The 20,448-nt window shown below is 35.6% G+C and overlaps 1 protein-coding gene across 1 annotated transcript in view; it reads left to right on the top strand.

Moving 5' to 3' along the window:
- TSGA10 (testis specific 10) overlaps positions 1-20,448 on the top strand; it is a 165,311-nt gene that overhangs the window by 55,247 nt on the left and 89,616 nt on the right. The window contains exons 11-15 of the mRNA XM_047069097.1: positions 1,470-1,624; positions 5,662-5,717; positions 7,260-7,428; positions 9,765-9,875; positions 15,360-15,545. Of these exons, the coding sequence (XP_046925053.1) occupies positions 1,470-1,624; positions 5,662-5,717; positions 7,260-7,428; positions 9,765-9,875; positions 15,360-15,545 (677 nt within the window). The remainder of the gene's footprint in view (positions 1-1,469; positions 1,625-5,661; positions 5,718-7,259; positions 7,429-9,764; positions 9,876-15,359; positions 15,546-20,448) is intronic.

The following is a 20,448-nucleotide window of genomic DNA, read 5'->3' on the forward strand; positions in this document are numbered from 1 at the left end:
ACCTATTAACAGAAGCAGAAAAATGGCGTGGTAGCTTGAGCAGGATGTGAAATTGAGATTTTTTTATAAAGCTAGGAGATACTAGAGCTATTTTAGAGTTTTTAAATTTATTTATTTAATGCCAGTGGGAATGGACTCAAATATCTGAACACCCAAAACATGCATTTTGCCTTAATGACAGTGCTCTCTGGAAAAGGGACATGATGTATTCTCAAGTACTATATAGATCATCCTCTTAGTATATGGTGCTACCTCTCCTAGCACTGCACTGGACGTCTGTTGGAAGGATTTACATAGAGGTCTAGCAGAACTTCCCTTGTAGAGCTCTCGACAGTGGTTTTCAAACTTGGTGTGTGTTAGAATCACCTGGAGTGCTAATAAACATCACTGGAGCTAGGCTCTTTGAAGCAAGATATGGCCAAGGCTTTTGTATCTTAACTAATTTCCTCAAGTGCTTCTCAAACTTTGTTAGGCATTAAAGTCATTTGGGAGGGGTACTTGTTAAAACATAAATTGCTCTGCCCACTCAGAATTTCTGATTCAGTGGGTCTGGTGTGGGACCCAAGAATTTATATTTCTGACAAGTTCCCAGATGATGCCAATGGTGCTGGATGAGAACCCACAACTTGAAAACCATTATTTCATACCATTCAGTCAGGTCTTCAACATTGACATTGGTTTGCTGGTGTTATCACAAATCGAATCAGACTTCCTGTGATGTTTTTTTCCCTAGGAATTTTTATAACCCTGCTTTAGAAAAATCAGAATATCAGGAGACATTTGATTCTGAAAATGACCTAATTAATTATTTATTAAGATCTTGTAGTTACCAACTTACATGCAACAGTGATTCTAGGCTAGAGGGAGGGGAAATTAGAGGGAGAAAAGTCACTGTTTTAATATTCCACTCATTTTGTCCATTCACCCTCTCCTCCCCTACCACACATGTAAATCTACTTTGAGAACTTGTGATATAGAGCTTTCCATTGCTGTTCTTTTTTTTTTTTTTTTAATTTTTTTTTCAACGTTTATTTATTTTTGGGACAGAGAGAGACAGAGCATGAACGGGGGAGGGGCAGAGAGAGAGGGAGACACAGAATCGGAAACAGGCTCCAGGCTCCGAGCCATCAGCCCAGAGCCCGACGCGGGGCTCGAACTCACGGACCGCGAGATGGTGACCTGGCTGAAGTCGGACGCTTAACCCACTGCGCCACCCAGGCGCCCCTCCTTTGCTGTTCTAATTTAAATGTGTTCATTGTGCTTTTACATTTATGTGTCGTTTGGAATTTCATGATTTATCTTAGTTTTTAATCACTAACAACAAAAGCCATTTTTTATTTGGGATACAGTACTTATTTGCAGTCATTGAACATTGTACAGGAGAACTTACTTTGAAAAGTATTTCAATTTGCTTGAGTTGGAAAAAAATTATCTTGATTAAAACAATGCCTTTATGATTACATATTTAGATAATTTTACCAGGCAAAGTATTGCCCAGAGAGAAGAAATCAGCATTCTTGGTGCAACCCTCAACGATCTGGCTAAAGAAAAGGAATGCCTACAAGCATGTTTGGATAAAAAATCTGAGAACATTGCATCCCTTGGAGAGAGTTTGGCAATGAAAGTATGTTCTGAGAACTGTGGTTTAAAAGAAATGTTTGGACTTGAGTCTGAATAAAATAATAGGATTTTCTCAAATTTTTTCCTAGAGAGCTGAAACTATAAAATCTGATTTTGAAATTTTTCCAGATACTCTTAGGAACTTTGTGTTCAAATCCACTAACTAATATTTTTAAATTGATTTTCTCTCATTAATTGTGATTAACACTCACTACAACAACTATTTCAAGTATCAAAATGTGAAGCATGGTAATAAAGCAGTAAAACTGATTTCTTTGTAAAAGAACACCAGAACTTATATTTTCAGGTAGCCATCTTAGGAAGCAGTAAACATTAAGAACATTAAAACCGCCTTTGTAATTGTGCTCAAAACTAGGAGCACATTTTTACATCATCCTCAGCCTTTGAGAATAGATTATATGTAGCTGGTGAATAAAACTGGATGATAATCTCCATCCCACATTTTTTGTTGTTTAAACAATAATAGCAAAAGTGTTGCCAAAACGGCAGGGAAATATTAATACCCTTTTCTATTTCATAAACCAGTTCTGAAGGTAATTCCTAAACTGTTTTCCACAGATGGTTTAAGCAAAGGCAGCATGATTGGAATAAGGTCTTTTCCCTCTCTAAGGGATCGAATTCATTCATTTATCCATCCATCCTTCCATCCATCCATCCATCCATCCAGCCAGCCATCCATCCATCCATCCAACAAACACTTATTGACATGTTCCAGGTATAATGTTAGAAACTGAGGGTGAGTGGTTATGACTTCCAAAAGCCTATAATATGATTGGGAGAAAGATAAATTAAGATGTTATCATGATGGAGTGCGCTAAGTGCCATAGTGATGTGTGTACAATGTGCCATTAGAGTTAGGCATAAACACACCTAATTCACCCTGGGGATTGGATTGGGGAGAAGGAAGATCTCTAGAGAGCCTTCCAGGAAGTGATGGGGCCTGGACTGCCCTGTGATGACTAGGAATAGCCAGGACAAGACTTAGAGAAAGGGAACAATGAGAAAAAGGATGATTCAGACAGACAAAGCAGCTTCAATGAAAGCCCAGTGGCTTTCATAAGAGAATTTAGGAAAGGTCAGTATGGGAGCAGGGCTGGGGGGTAAAAGTTGAGATGGGACAGATAAGCAACAAATCATAAAAATATGTATAATATTGAGTTTAGACTCTATCATCATGGATGTAGAGGATTATTGAAATAATGTAAATGAAATGTCACAATTAGATCCTTATTTTGAAACAAATATTCTGTTACTTGTTAGTCCATGTAAAGGATGGATTTATAGGGAAATGAGAATAATGACAAGGACAGTAGCTACAAGTAAAATAAGAATTGTATTAGGATAGTAGTAGTATCCATGAGAGAAATAGAGTTTTAAGGAAGATTGATGAGATGTGCTTTCTGACTTGGGGACCACATGGATAGTTCCTGTGCATGAAGCAGGAAACAGAAATATAACAGGCTTACAGAGGAAGATTATTGACATGTCTTTGGGACGTAGTTGAAATATTCATAGGCTCTTGGATTTTTAAGTTTGGAGAGTAAGTTGAAGTGAAGTTAATAGATTTGGGAATCATGAGCACAACTGAAATCTTGCTATCCATGGGATAGTAAATTTAATTTGTTGAAAACACTGACTTATTATTTTATAGTTATGCCTTAATAATTTAAAATTTTTTAAATGTTTATTTATTTTTGAGAGAGAGACAGAGTGTGAGCAGGGGAGGGGCAGAAAGAGAGGGAGACACAGAATCTGAAGTAGGCTCCAGGCTCTGGGCTGTCAGCACAGAGCCTGACATGGGGCTCAAACCCACGACTGTGAGATCATGACCTGAGCTGAAGTTGGATGCTTAACTGACTGAGCCACCTATGTGCCCCTTAATAATTTTTTTAATTTAATTTTATGGGGTTTTGGGTGGGTGGAGTTTCTTATTGTATTCAGACCAGTTTTTTTAATAGTCAACATGATTTTCTTTAAAAACAATTAGAAACAAATTATTTAGAAATTTTTGAATCATTTACCTCTGTTATATCTAATATTTCATATTTCTTCAATTTTGCTAACATGTACAGACATTAATTTTTTCTTCACAAAGAATATTGAGTTGCAAGTCTATTTTCAATATCAAGAACTTCATATAAGATCATGAATATAAACACATCCATCCTCTGAAGGGAAAATAACTTTTAAAACAGTGTTAGACATTCAAAAGAGGAAAGGTTCTCTACAGTGATATCTCAGAGCTGAATTTACAAATACCCTTAAGTGAAAAGCAGTAATGTTACAGTCTAATCTGGAGATTACAGAAATAAATTGCTGCGGAGAAAGTCTACATTATAATGAATAAGGGGAAATTTTTTTCTGGTAATCATAGTTTTAAAAGATGTTCTACTACTTGCTACCAATTAAAGTTAGAAAACTCAACAACAAGTTCACATATTTTTGAATAATAAAAGATAGAACTACTTGTGTAACATTTTAGTTTGTTTCTTTTACCATCCTGTTCAGATTGAATTTTTAATAATTAACTTGAGTCTTTATCTCTGGATAAGCATATTGAGGTTGTACGAGGAATATTAAATTGATAATGATGGGTTAGATTTCAGCAATTTGAGAAATGATGGTATTAGGGTCATAGTAAGAGAAAAATAGGCTAATAGGATATATTACTAGATTCTACCCAGTAATTTTGTTGTCCTGGATGCTTTACAATGTTCTCAGAGCATCTTACTTTCAATATGAATTTCTACTGATAAAGAGAAGTCCTATATAGACTTATAAACCATATTTAAAGCTTAACCAAGTAATTGCTTTTAGAAACACTAGACGTTCAATTAGTTTTTCAGAGTTTATTTAGAAATGTATTGTTGTATTTTAAACCTTGTGTAAATATTCCATTTTAAGCAGAATTTCTCTTTTTTTGGCCTGTGCTTTTTAAAGCAGTTTAACTGCTTTACTAATAGCCATTTTAACCATACCCTGATATCCATTACTGCCCATTGTGGACTCTGCACCATTCTACCAGAAAGCAGAATGGGAAAATGGAGCTAAAAATAACCTGGAGAGGAGCACATGAATAAAGGAAGATAACACACACACACACACACACACACACACACACACACACGACTAACTGTCTCTAAAGAACAGAAACAAGACTTGTTGGGAAATCTAGGTTTAGTTTATCTTGCTACTTGGTTACTAAGGATTTGAAAATTCAAAGGGCAAAATGAAATATAGTTATTTAGTGAAAGAATAACTTCATACTTTTTTTAGATCTAACATTAGCCCTAAGTATCTGTGTATAGTTACCTATAACTAGTTCAGGATCAATGAGAGTTTTAAAAGGAGGAGGTGTAGGAGTGGTATTAATGACATTAAGATCATTTCAGCCTTAACTGACTCCATTAATTCTACTCTCACATACCCTTGAAAAAGGAGAATGTCAGTAGTTTATTTTTTTATACCTTTTTTCTAGGCTTAAGGTTTATCTCTTTATTAGCTCACATCTAAAATTAATAGTACACTTTTATAAGTAATTCAATTGGAACAGCTTTTTGAAGATATTGTCAATGACTAATATAAATAATTTACTTGATCAAAGTTATTATTCCTAAGAACTAAAATTAGTTTTATGTGATCCACATTCCTGGGTTTTATATTCCCAGTATACAACACTCCAATGCCAAACCACTGGTTTGCCAACAAAAACAGGGTGCTTATGGGATCCTTGTGTAGTTGCATGACAACACAAAACATTTTAACAAAGTATTTGATATACTGATCCCATATTAGTGCACGTAAGTGTAGTCTTTAGTCAACATAATCTTGTTTTTATCCAGTACAAATACTCAGACCGATGTATTAGGCTTTAGTTTTAAAGTATAGAAAAGAAGAATAGAACATAAAAGTTTAAAACCAAATGGAAATCAAAAAGGGAGGAGAAATTTTTTTGTTCATTCAGTTTTAAGAGAAATAGTTTAAAATATTTTTTATTTAATACTTATATTACTTTTCAAGGAAAAGACCATTTCAGGCATGAAGAATATCATTGCTGAGATGGAACAGGCATCAAGGTAAATCATTCAACAAGAATTTGAGATTTATTGGGGACAAAATACTATGTTAGGTACAAAGATAGTAGGAGACAAGGGGGTTAGTTTTATGTATAAGGTGATAACTTTTTTTTTTAAGTTTATTTATTTATTTTGAGAGAGAGAGAGCATGCAAGCAAGGGAGGGACAGAGAGAAAATCCCAAGCAGGCTCTGCATAGACAATGTGTAACCTGATGCAGGGCTCGAACTCATGAACCGTGAGGTCATATAACCTGAGCCAAGAATAAGAGGCAGATGCTTAACCGACTGAGCCACCCAGGCACCTCAGGTGATAACTTTCTAATGTTTGAAAGGAGGCACAAGTCTGTGTACGGAAGTAAAAGAAAATATGGTGTTAGCCAAGTAAAGGAATGGGAAGGGCATTCAAGGTAAAGAGAATAGCAAAGAACCCCAGATCATGTTCAAGAGCCTCTTGAATGACAAGTAGTTGAGTGTGCTGGAACCCAAAGGGTAAGAGAAGTGATGGAAGGAAAGGCTAAATAGGCAGAGGCTTGTGGTATAGACAAATGAGTCTTAATGTTATCTTTTGGACAATAAGAAATCATTAAAGGAAATTAAGGAGATTTTTGTGCTAGATTACTGAGCCAAAGAGATGATGATAGATAGGATGGAGGGATTGGGAGACAGGAGTGATGGGCTTCTTGTGAGGAGGAGAATCTAGGAGAATGCCAGGTTTCTGGCTGGGGATGAATATTCAACATTATGAAAGTATGTGGAAACACACAATTTCCTCTGGATTTGAAGAGCCTTTGAGGCTTTCTTATAGATGTGTTTAGTAAGCAGTTAAATATGAGTTTGGAGTGTTAAGGAAGAGGAAGAGGCTGGAAATAAGATTTCAGAATCATCTGAAGATGGGGCTAGGAGCCATGGCTATGAACAGGATTTTCTTTTTTTTTTTTTAATATGTGTTTTTTAATGTTTACTTCTTTTTGAGAGAGGGAGAGCTAGAGTGCAAGCAGAAGAGGGGCAGGGAGAGAGGGAGACAGAGGATCCAAAGAAGGCTCTGTGCTGACAGCAGAGAACCCATTGCAGGGTGTGAACTCATGAACCTTGAGATCACAACCTGAGTCAAGTTGGACACTCAACCGATCGAACCACCCAGGTGCCCCTGAATAGGATTTTCTGAGATAAGGGTGAGAAGAATCAGGAGGCTAAGGGTTCAGCCCTGAGAACCATTAATTTTTAGGATGGCAGAGGACTGGGAACCTGCAAAGGAGACAAAGCTATAGCAGCCAGAGGTAGAATGAAGGCTTTCTTATACTGGAGTATTAGAAGTTTTGAAATACTTAGCAAATCATTGACTATTATGTATATTCAGCATCCTTTTTTAGAGTGAAATATGGGAAACATTGAGAAACTCCAATGGACTGTATTTAAAATTTAAATGTATTTAAAACATCAAACGTTTTCATGCTAACTGTCCAACTTCTGTCTTATGAGAGTTTGTTATTCTGTTTTTGATAAAATGTCTCTTTTTATGTACTATCTGATTTGTGGAATAGACAGTCTACTGAAGCCCTAATTATGTGTGAACAAGACATTTCCAGAATGCGTCGGCAATTGGATGAAACAAATGATGAGCTGGCTCAGATTGCCAGGGAAAGAGATATCTTGGCTCATGAGAATGATACTGTCCAAGAACAATTTTCTAAAGCCAAACAAGAAAACCAGGTATACTTGTTCCTAGAATCTTTCTTCTCCAAGAAAAATTTTTGTTTTATTCTGATTCTCAGTCCTCGTTTTATTTTGTAGAAGACCTCAGGCTTTGGAATCAGCCATTTTTTTTTTTGCCTTTACTCTGCAGATTATGCCTCATATTTTATAAATGAAATTCTCAAACATGAAGTATTAAAGGAGATAGTGGTGATATAATAGATTTGTATTAAATCTTAGGAAGTACTTCCTTACTGAAGGATAAATATTTGAACAAATCAACAAAGGAAGAGAAAAACCTTCAGAAATTTTTAAGAAAGGGGTAGATTTATTTGGTGGACTATTATTCTCTTTAAGGATGAATATATGTATGGACTATGCCACATATTTTGGTCCTCCTTAGCACTGTGATTCTACTTGGGAAATTTTCTTTTATAATTATTCTCTTTCTAAGACAATATATTTCAGTTTATCCACTCTTTTCATTTCTAATATCAGTATTTTAATTTGAACATTAAAAAACTCTATTTGGAAGCTTTTTTCCCCTCTTAAAGTGATTCAGTCTAAATGACTCCCCCACTTGCTGTCACTCTCAGTGTGTTTAGTCTGCATCATAGAAGTCTGTATTTTTAATTGTTAAATATTTTTAATTTACATAATGAACTTTTTAATGTAAGTGGGATAAAACCACACACCACTTTATATCATGGTTTTTCCTACATGATAAGGCCTGGAGTATTTAAGACTCATGAATTTGAATACCCTGCTTGGCTGTGTGATCATACCATTAAACTTTCCTGAGTCTCAGTTTATATATGTAAAAATGGAGAGGAAATGAGAACATGCCTAGAAAGTACTCATCGGAGTGTCTAGCACAATCACTGGACAAATATCTTGTTGCTGTTACTTGCTTACTGTGACATCATAAGCACTCCCTTGCTTTGTTAAAACTTCATAAACATTTTTTATAATCAGAATAAATTGGTGTTATAACAATTTACATTTGTTCAAGAGTAGTTTTTTCCTTTGTTTGGGTTATAGGCCCAAGGGTAGAAGTTGGATCCCTTTGTGGACCACAAGTTAAAACCCAGATCACAGCAAATTTGGAAAACAGAAACCTTTAAAAAAAATCTCATCCTCAATACCACAATTTCTAACAAATTGGTATGAAGTATTTTTAGTGTTTTATCCTGACTTTTTCACTAAATATAGATGGATATTTTCCTCTGTTATTAAAAATTATTCTAAACAATTTCTCATAGGCAGATACATAATGTATGTGGTTATGCCACTGTGTAGAGACTGTAGATACTGTTATTTACTGCCTTCATTTACTTAACGTACATAGATATTGTCATCATAACAAATACTGCCTTAGTGAACATTCTTTTCATTATTTCATTCACTAGATTTAGTTTTAAATTAAATCAAAGCTTATGAGGCGTCTTTTTTAAATTAAAAAAAAAAGCCTTTCTAAGTGGACATTTTCAAATGTAGTGAATACTCATGAATCTATCTGCCACCTTCAACAAAAAGCAACATACTTGTCATTCCTGCTCTTATGAGCATTTAAAAATGTCTCCTGATGTAGATTGTAGATAGCAGATAACAGATTTGCTTTTGCAAATTTTGTTTATTTCAAGATACATGGAAATGCTCATTCCTGGGTTTAACAGAATAACTTTAATTCTTTGCTAATTTGATAGACAAAATAGCATTTCATTTTTAAAAAATTATTTAAAATTAGTAAAATTTTAAAAGTTTAGAAAATTAAAATGTTTTTTTATTACTTATAAATTTTAACTTTTTTCAAGTACTATGCCCTTAGGCTTCCTTTTTGTGAATTGTCTGTTGGGTTCTTTGCTCATTTACTATTTGGATTCATGTGTTTTCTGTTTTGTTTTATTTTTTTGCTAGTGGGGTGATGGGCCACATGTCTCCCATTATCTCACAGCCTTGCCCAGACTTATTCACATGGTGACTGTTGCAGTATTTCCAAGAGCAACAAGCAGGAAGTCCCAATAAATAAACAATTTTCAAGCACAGATTTTCAATTTGTGTCCTGTTGTTTATTGTCCAATTAGCCAAAAAAAAAAAAAATTGTGAAGGCAAGATTAGATAGAAATGTGGTTAAATAGACTTCAACTCACTGGAAGGAGTTATGGCAAAGAATGTGATATTAGAAAGCATGAAGAGCTGAGGTGTTTTGGTTTTTATGAGCTTTATATATTAGGTATACTAAATTTTATTTATCACATTTACTATAAATATTTAAAATTAATAGTGGTTTTGACACAGAGAAAGTTTCTATTTTTATTTTTTGTTGTCAAATCTAGCTATATTTTTCTTTATAGGCCCTGTCTAAAAAATTGAATGATACACATAATGAACTTAACGACATAAAACAGAAGGTCCAAGATACTAATTTGGAGGTTAACAAACTGAAGAGTATATTAAAGTCTGAAGTATGTATACATTTTTTTTCTGTTTGCTCATGATACTGATGAAATTTTGCTAGTTATTTCTCATAGGGACAGCTGAATCAAGGCTTTTTAAAATACATAGCATATTTTAGTGTTGACAATGATGGATTAATTGTATATTCAGCCATCCTAGATAAGTAGAATCCTCCTAATTGGCTGAAGGACAAGAGATCAGAATCAATTTCAGCTCACTTATATTTGAAAATGGTAATTTTCAGTTGTAAACCTTTGACAAAAGAGGCTCTGCCTGATTGTGTAGAAGATCAGAATTGATCACCTTGTTGTGGGGCCTTTCTTTCTTTCTTTCTTTCTTTCCATATATATATATATATATATATATACACACACACACACACATATATATATTTTAATATGAAATTTACTGTCATATTGGTTTCCATACAACACCCAGTGCTCATCCCAACAGGTGCCCTCCTCAATGCCCATCACCCACTTTCCCCTACCTCCCACCGCCCCATCAACCCTCAGTTTGTTCTCAGTTTTTAAGAGTCTTTTATGTTTTGGCTCTCTCCCTCTCTAAATTTTTTTTCCCTTCCCCTCCCCCATAGTCTTCTGTTAAGTTTCTCAGGATCCACATGTGAGTGAAAACATATGGTACCTGTCTTTCTCTGTATGACTTATTTCACTTAGCATAACACTCTCCAGTTCCATCCATGTTGCTACAAAAGGCCAGATTTCATTCTTTTTCATTGCCAAGTAGTATTCCATTATATATATAAACCACATCTTCTTTATCCATTCATCAGTTAATGGACATTTAGGCTCTTTCCATAATTTGGCTATTGTTGAAAGAATTTACCCAAGGGATACAGGGGTGCTGATGCATAGGGGCACTTGTACCCCAATGTTTATAGGGATCATCTATTTCTTAGGACAAGAGTAGATGGCTCTGATCTGTACTTCTGTGTTAGTGACCAAATAAATCTAGAGTATGTGTGGTCCCCCTGGAATAAACAGACAGCTTGACCAAGGATGTTAGGTATGCCCATTGGTAAAATATTATCTAAAATAATATAGTTGCCTTAATTAATATAGTAGGTATAGTGTTTCCTACCTACCACTCAAACCATTAATAGGAACTTTCCACCCCCAAACTGTTTTCCTTGTTTTATTTAACATCTCATTTAAAATCAGTCTGTAAACATTTCTTGAGCATTCATTTTTAGTGTGCATAAGACTGTTTAAGACTTTGAGAGAGAAGAGATTCTGAGGATTTCTAAATTTCAGGTAAGGCAGTAAGTCGGCAGCCTTACATTGGAAAAGCAGGTCGTTTCTTACATGTCTTGATTTTAAGGTGCCAGCAATGTAATACTATAATTGAATGGAAGCTTCAAAGTCAGATAGGTCTGACCCCCCTTCTCACTCATAACATGAACTTATGTAGGCTACTCAATCTGAGTCTCAGCATCCCATCTGTAATTGGAAAGAAAGCCCAAGTAAGTAAGATAGACCTAGCACAGTGAACCATTTAAGTATATTCTGGAACAGAACAGAATATAAATAAATGAATATCTAAGCATTTAATGTAGTAAGATTTCAGTCAGTGTTAGACACTTCCCTTTTTCTCCCTAGCTTGTCACATTATCTGAAATTCCACCATTAGGGATCGGGGCTTTTAGAGTGTGGAATGGTATTTTCAGACATCACACATCAGGCTTCTCTCAGCTGTTGGTGTCCTTCTGTGAGTTCTTTTATTTTGTTTCACAACAAAACTGGGTGGATCCTGGCAGTCCCCTGAGAGAATAAACCACAGGTCCATTAAGAATTGTTGAGCACTTGATTCATTCACTCATTCAGCATGTAGTATGGTAGGTGCTGAGGTGCCAGAGATGAAAAGTAGGAAACAGAATGGCACCCCGGGCAGTGAGGACAATCTGAACAAAGGTGTAAGGGGAAAAAAGTGGGTTCTGTAGCTAGAGGGGAGGGTATAGGTAGTGATAATACAGAGGTAGAAGGACTTGTTTGAACTCTGTTTTCAGGAAGCTTTTGTTACAACATGAGCCCAGAAGTTATTTGAAGAATTGCCTTTTAGAAAGATCATTCTGGTGATTTGGGGAGGAATAAATCAGAAGGGTAACAAAATCAGAAAGAGGGAGATCAATTAGGGGAGGCTGTATCCTTAATTCAGTCAAGTAGCACAAAGGATTACAGCTGAGGCAGCCAGTTTTGCTGTGGGGAAGTATAGTATTGAGCCCAATAATGGACCAGAGGTGGAGGGTACTGAGGTGGGGACAGCACCAGAAAGAGGTAAACAGATGCTGAAAGGGAATTGGAAAATACCAAAGAATAGTTTCACTTTTTTAAAAAATTCAAATTCGAATTAGTTAACATACAGTGTAGTCTTGGCTTCAGGTGTAGAACCCAGTGATTGCTCTTTTATATATGACACCCAGTGCTCATCCCCAAAAATGCCCTCCTTAAAGCCCATCACTCATTTAACCCATCCCCCCACCAACCTCCCCTCCAGCAACCCTCAGCTTGTTCTTTGTCTTTAAGAGTCTCTTATGGTTTGCCTCCCTCTGTTTTTACCTTATTTTTCCTTCCCTTCCCCTATGCTCATCTGTTGTTTTTCTCAGATTCCACATATAAGTGAAGTCATATATCTGCCTTTCTCTTATTTTGCTTAGCATAATAGACTCTAGTTCCATCTGCATTGTTGCAAATGGCAAGCAAGATTTCATTCTTTTTTAAAAAGTTTTTGACATTTATTTTTGAGAGACAGAGCATGAACAGGGGAGGGGGAGAGAGAGAGAGGGAGATACAGAATCTGAAGCAGGCTCCAGCCTCTGAGCTGTCAGCACAGACCCCAATATGGGTCTCGAACCCACAAACCGTGAGATCATGACCTGAGCCAAAGTCTGATGCTTAACCGACTGAGCCACCCAAGTGTCCCAAGATTTCATTCTTTTTCATCGCTGAGTAGTATTCCATTGTGTGTGTGTGTGTGTGTGTGTGTGTGTGTGTGTGTGTGTACCACATCTTCTTTATCCATTCATCAGTTGATGGACATTTGGGCTCGTTCCATAATTTGGCTGTTGTTGATAGTGCTGCTATAAACATTGGGGTGCATGTGCCCCTTCGAATTCAGCATTTTTATATCCTCTGGATAAATACCTAATAGTACAATTGCTGGGTTGTACAGTAGTTCTATTTTTAATTTTTTTTTAAATTTTTTCAACTTTTTAAATTTATTTTTGGGACAGAGAGAGAGCATGGACGGGGGAGGGGCAGAGAGAGAGGGAGACACAGAATCGGAAACAGGCTCCAGGCTCCGAGCCATCAGCCCAGAGCCCGACGCGGGGCTTGAACTCGCGGACCGCGAGATCGTGACCTGGCTGAAGTCGGACGCTTAACCGACTGTGCCACCCAGGCGCCCCTAATTTTTTGAGGAACCTCCATACTCTTTTCCACTGTGGCTATACCAGTTTGCATTCCCACCAGCAGTGCAAAAGAGAGCCTCTTTCTCTGCATCCTCATTAGCATCTGTTGTTTCCTAAGTTGTTAATTTTAGCCATTCTGAAAGGTATGAGGTGGTATCTCATTGTGGTTTTGATTTCTGTTGCCTATCTTGGGCTCCACACTGCTCTGGTTGCTTTGAGTAGATACAAAAAAAGGGAAAATATGGTTTCTGGTTGACCAGAGGGAGGTGCACCAGGTATTTGGTGACCAGGAGTGACACATTCATGCCAGTCCCTTTTTACTGCTTGAACCTTGAACCATGTGTTACCTGGGAGTCACAAAACTACATTTAATATAAGAAATGGTTCGTATTTTAGAAAACTTAATATAGTATAAAAAAATGGTTTCTATCTTCGAGGAACTCAGAGTGTTACTGGGGAGACTGGACATCCACACCTAACAACATAAAACTCTCAGGCAGTGTTAAGAGAATGGCATAGACAGTGAGTGCTACAGAAAGTTAAAGAGGGTGAAGAGTGATGGGGGTAGAATTCAGTTTATAAATACTGTACCGTGTGTTTCCCAGGTACATACTAAGTGCATAGCTGTTGTTTTTAGTACAATAATGGAAAAACACATCCTACAGGCACATTGAGAATATCCAAATCTTGAAAGTCAGTGCAGTAGTTGAGCATGTTAACAAACTTGACAAGATTCTATATTAGTCATAGGTAACCAAACCACAAGGTGGCGATATTAACTGAATTTTAACCAGTCTCATGGTTAATCATATTTGTGAAAACTTAAATCTGATTTGAAAGCTTTCTTAGGGTGAGATATCATTTATTGCAATGTGATCATTTTATGGTTCTGATAGAAATTCACTGGTTATTAACAGGTATTAATGACAGAGAGGTCTGGTACCTTTTTAATAATAACCAAAATTATAAATGACTTTGTAAGAATGAGTTAGCCAAACCATATTACTAAAACATGTTTTTAAAAATAGCCTCATAATGATTACTCAATATAGTATACTATTTGTGTATTTGTGGAGTTATTATATTCCTTTAGAAATAAGATCCCACTTTTTAGTCAGTCTCTCATGATAGAACTTTTAAGGTTTTAAACATATGGTTTGGGGCACCTGTATGGCTCAGTCAATTGAGCGTCCAACTCTTGATATCAGCTGGGGTTGTGATATAGCAGTTTATGGGTTCAGGCCCTGCATTGGACTCCGCACTTATAATGCAGAGCCTGCTTGGGATTCTCTGTCTCTCCCTCTCTTTCTTCCTCTCGCTTGTGTGTGCGTGTACTCTCTGTCTCTCTCAAAATAAATAAACCTACAAAAATTAAAAAGTTTTAAAAATGTGGTTCTATATTATATGCCCAATATGACTGTATAGTTATGAGTAGTGTTTGTTGGCATAGGTTTGTTGTTTTATTTCTTAGAAATTTTAGGTAAGTTATTAGAACAGTAAGCAAAAGTAAATCATAAATCATAGAACAGTCCATGATAGAGAAAATTAAGACTGAGGTTATGAATGAAAGGCAGGAACTAGACAGGTGATGTGCCAAATCAACAGAATTATCAGAGATTTATGCTTGAAATTTGTAATTAGTCAGAAGTTCTGTAGCCAGTACAATCTAGAAAAGCAGTCAGGAACAAAGGAATGCACAGGTATAGAAGGTTGGCCAAGGCAGAGACTCAAAAACCAGAGTAGCAAATAGTCACTAAACGGATATATAGGGAGAGGAGGCAATGAAGGATTTTGTTTGAACAAAAGCAAATATAGGAACCAACTTGACTTTACTAGATGGGTGAGTGTGACTCAGGAGGCAGGGCAGATCCTGGTCCCACTCCCTTTTGTTGATTACAGGATGACCAATTTTCTAAATGGAGAATATAGATACGATTTCTTGAGATTATGTTATAAATGGTTCTGTAGCAAATAAATTTCCCGTGACCTGGCAAATAATGTTTACTTTATATTGTATGTTGACCATTTTACATCTTTTAAAGTAAGTCCTAAAATTGCTTTTTAGGAATCTGAGAACCGGCAAATTATGGACCAACTCCGAAAAGCCAATGAAGATGCTGAAAACTGGGAAAATAAGGCCCGTCAAGCAGAGGCAGATAACAATACCCTCAAATTAGAACTTATTACTGCTGAGGCAGAAGGTAACAGATTAAAAGAAAAAGTAGATTCTCTCAACAGAGAGGTCGAGCAGGTAAGTTTGGGAAAATGTATTGGTGGGACATTCTACATCATTTTGGAAGAGTTTTGTTTGGCATTCCATAAATTAAATATATAAACAAACACTTAAATTATTTAAATATACTATGAATTGTAGCCTAATTGTTCTCCAATACCCACTCTGGTTTTGCTCTAATCTATTATCTACCCTACAACTAGAATAATCTTTAGCATTTTTAAAAGTTAGGAACTATTTCAAACATACCAAAAAAGTGCAAAAAAAAGTAAATAAAACACATACACACATCTCACCGGTTGAAGGATGCTAATATTTTCCACTGTTGCTTCAAGTTTCTCTTTATGTAAAGAAACAAAATATTACAGATAGAACTCATCCTTTTCCCTCTTGCCTCCCTCATGACTGGTGTGAATAACTTTCTTGTCAGTTGTATAACTCTTTTGCATATGTTTATGCTTCTTCTACATATCTATCACCCACAAATGATATATACCGTTGTTTTGTGTGCTTTAGGTTTTTAAGTGATACTCTAGATATCCATTTGTAATTTGCCTTTTTTGCTCAATATTATAATTTTGAAATTTATCTATGTGATACACAAAGTATAGATCTAAACAGTTGCATCTTATAGTCATTGTGTAAATATTAAAATTCATTCCCATATTAAAGGAAATTTAATTGTCTTCACTTTTTCTTTAATAAAATGCTGCAACAAACATTCTTTTATGTTTCTCCTCGGGTATATATTTCTCTGGGTTTATTAGTAGAAGTGGAATAACAGGGCAGGTTTAACTCTTCGAAGTATTGTATTGCTCTCTAAAATTTTACCATTTCATCAGAAATCATGGAGTTGGTATTTTCTCAAGTACTAAGCAATACTTGATATTATCAAACTTTAAAATGTTTTCTATACTTTTTGTTTTCTGTTTCCTTGATTACAAGTGAAATTGAGAATTTTTTCTTATTTCTTGGCCATTCAGAATTCCTCCTCTATAAATTTTCTCTTGAATGAATTTTTGTAAACTTTGCTCATTTTTCTATTGGGTTATTTATCTTTTTCATATTGACTTATCAGGATTATCTATATACTCTTGGTAATAATCCTTTGAAAGATATTATAGCTGGGATGCCTGGGTGGCTCAGTTAAGCGTCTGACTCTTGATTTCGGCTCAGGTCATGATCTCATGGTTTGAGTTCAAGTCCCAAATAGGGTTCTGTGCTGACATTGTGGAGCCTGCTTGGGATTCTCTCTCTCTGTCTCTCTCTCTCTCTCTCTCTCTCTCTGCCCCTCCCCTGCTTGTGCACACACACACATACTCTCTCTTTCTCACTCTCAAAAATAAATAAATAAACTTAAAAAAATTTAAAGGTATTATAGTTATCCTCTTTTGCTGTTACTTGTCTTTTCATTGTGCTTGGAATATAAACAGAAGTTTTAAATTCTGATGCTGTCAGAATTATTGTCAATCTCTCCCAAATATGGTTTATGTTTATATGTCTTCTTTAAGAAATCCTTTGCTATTCCAAGAATAGAAAGATATTTTCTTATATTTTCTTTTTTTTTTTTTATATGAAGTTTATTGACAAATTGGTTTCCATACAACACCCAGTGCTCATCCCAAAAGGTGCCCTCCTCAATACCCATCACCCACCCGCCCCTCCCTCCCACCCCCCATCAACCCTCAGTTTGTTCTCAGTTTTTAACAGTCTCTTATGCTTTGGCTCTCTCCCACTCTAACGTCCTTTTTTTTTTTTTTTTTTTTTTTTCCTTCCCCTCCCCCATGGGTTCCTGTTAAGTTTCTCAGGATCCACATAAGAGTGAAACCATATGGTATCTGTCTTTCTCTGTATGGCTTATGTCACTTAGCATCACACTCTCCAGTTCCATCCACGTTGCTACAAAAGGCCATATTTCATTTTTTCTCATTGCCACGTAGTATTCCATTGTGTATATAAACCACAATTTCTTTATCCATTCATCAGTTGATGGACATTTAGGCTCTTTCCATAATTTTCTTTTAAAGGTTCTTCTAAAATTCTAAAAGTATGTGGAATTTTGCCCTTTACATTTAGATATTTAATCCACTTGAGGTTGAATTGTGTGTGGTTTGACATAGAGATGTAATTTTTTATTTTTGTAGATGGATATCCCCATTCTTTATTCACTGAATTATAAGTCTACTTTGTCATAAAAATAAATTTCCATTTGTTCTGTTCCATTCATAACTTTATCTGTTTGCCAACAATAAACTCTTGAAACTTCTATAGTTTTATGTTAAGTCTTGATATCTGGGATTAATGTTCCCCCAAATTATTTTGGCTATCCTTTGTCCTTATTAAACTCTTTCAAATACATTATAAAATAAATATATCAAATTCCATAATTTAACATCTTTCTTCTTTTGTATGAATTTCTTTGGCTGCATCCTACAAGTTTTGAGGTAATGCTTTTATTGCCATTCATTTAAAAGTATTACCTAGTTCAATAATGATTTATTTTAATAACGATTTATTTTTGATCACTGAAGTTATTTATTTTTTTCAAAAATTTTAACTACTTTATTTTCTTTTTTTAAGTTTTTATTTAAATTCCAGTTAGTTAACATATAGTGTAATATTAGTTTCAGGTGTACAATATAGTGATTCAAAACTTTCATACAACACTTAGTGCTTATCACAAATGCCCTCCTTAATCCCCATCCTCTATTTCCCCGAGTCCTCCACCAACCTCCCCTCTGGTAACCATCAGTTTGTTCTCTATAGTCAAGAATCTGTTTCTTGGTTTGCCTCCCTCTCTCTTTTTTTCCCTCTTGCTTATTTATTTTGTTTCTTAAATTCCACATGAGTGAAATCATATGGTATTTGTCTCTCTGACTGACTTACTTCACTTAGCGTAATACTCTCTAGCTCCTTCCATGTTGTTGCAAATGGCAAGATGTCATTCTTTTTGATGGCTGAGTAATATTTCATTGTATAAGTATACCACATCTTCTTTTATCCATTCATCAGCTGATGGACACATGAGCTGTTTCCATAATTTGGCTATTGTAGTTAATGCTGCTATAAACACTGGGGTACATGTATCCCTTTGAATTAGTATTTTGTATTCTTTGGGTGAATACCTAGTAATGCAATTGCTGGATCATAGGGTAGTTCTTTTTTTAACTTTTTGAGGAACATCCATCTGTTTTTCAGAGTAGCTACACCAGTTTGCATTCCCACCATCAGTGCAGGAGGGGTTCCCCTTTCTCCACATCCTTGCCAACATCTACTGTTTCTTGTGTTTTTTATTTTAGCCCTTCTGACAGGAATGAGGTAATATTTCTTTTTTTTTTTTTTGTTAACAGAGATATACAAATTTATTTAATTCCCCTGACACGCTTGCTTTCTTTTTTTTTTATTTTTTATTTTTTTTATATATATGAAATTTATTGACAAATTGGTTTCCATACAACACCCAGTGCTCATCCCAAAAGGTGCCCTCCTCAATACCCATCACCCACCCTCCCCTCCCTCCCACCCCCCATCAACCCTCAGTTTGTTCTCAGTTTTTAACAGTCTCTTATGCTTTGGCTCTCTCCCACTCTAACCTCTTTTTTTTTTTTTCTTCCCCTCCCCCATGGGTTCCTGTTAAGTTTCTCAGGATCCACATAAGAGTGAAACCATATGGTATCTGTCTTTCTCCGTATGGCTTATTTCACTTAGCATAACACTCTCCAGTTCCATCCACGTTGCTACAAAAGGCCATATTTCATTTTTTCTCATGGAATGAGGTAATATTTCATTGTAATCTTCATTTTTATTCTCTGATGATGAGTGATGTTGAGCATTGTTTCACATGTCTGCTGCCCATCTGGATGTCTTCTTTGGAAAAGTATCTATTCGTGTCTTCTGTCCATTTTTAATTGGATTATTCATATTTTGGGTGTTGAGTTTGATAAGTTCTTTATAGATTTTGGATACTAACCCTTTATCATTCCTCATTTCTCATTTGCAAATATCTTCTCCCATCCCGTAGGTTACCTTTTAGTTTTGTTGATTGTTTCCTTTGCTGTGCAGAAGCTTTTTATTTTGATGAAATCCCAATAATTTATTTTTGCTTTTGTTTCCCTTGCCTCAGGAGACGTATCTAGAAAGAAGTTGCTACAGCTGTTGTCAAAGAGGTTACTGTCTGTGTACTCCTCTAGGATCTTGATGTTTTGGGGTCTCAAAATTAGGTCTTTAATCCACTTTGAATTTAGTTTTGTGTTTGGTGTAAGAGATTGGCCCAGTTTCATTCTTTTGTATGTTGCTCTCCAGTTTTCCCAGCACCATTTGTTGAAGAGACTGCCTTTTTCCCATTGGACATTCTTTCCTGCTTTGTTGAAGATTAATTGACCATATAGCTGTGGGTTTATTTCTGGGTTTTCTATTCTGTTCCATTGATCTATGTGTCTATTTTTGGGCCAGTACCATACTGTTTTGATCACTACAGCTTTGTAGTGTAATTTAAAATTTGGAATTGTGATACCTCCAGCTTTGCTTTTCTTTTTCAAGGTTGCTTTGGCTATTCAAGGTCTTTTGTGGTTCCATACAAATTTTAGGAATGTTTGTTCTCAGTCTGTGAAAAATGTGATTGGTATATTGATAGGAATTGCCTTTAATTTGTAGCTTACTTCGGGTAGTAGAGACATTTTAACAATATTTGTTCTTTCAATCCATGAACATGGAATGTCTTTCCATTTCTTTGTTCTTCAGTTTTTTTCATCAGTGTTTTATAGTTTTCAGAGTACAGGTCTTTCACCTCTTTGATTAGGTTTATTCCTAGGTTCCTTATGGTTTTTGGTGCAATTGCCAATGGGATTGATTCCTTAATTTCTTTTTCTGCTGCTTCATTATTGGTGTATAGAAAGGCAACAGATTTCTGTATGTTAATTTT

The sequence above is a fragment of the Lynx rufus genome, unplaced genomic scaffold (genome assembly GCF_022079265.1).
Source record: "Lynx rufus isolate CCGP_SWC_20201006 ecotype Redwood Valley unplaced genomic scaffold, mLynRuf1.p SCAF_8, whole genome shotgun sequence".
Taxonomy (NCBI): domain Eukaryota; kingdom Metazoa; phylum Chordata; class Mammalia; order Carnivora; family Felidae; genus Lynx; species Lynx rufus.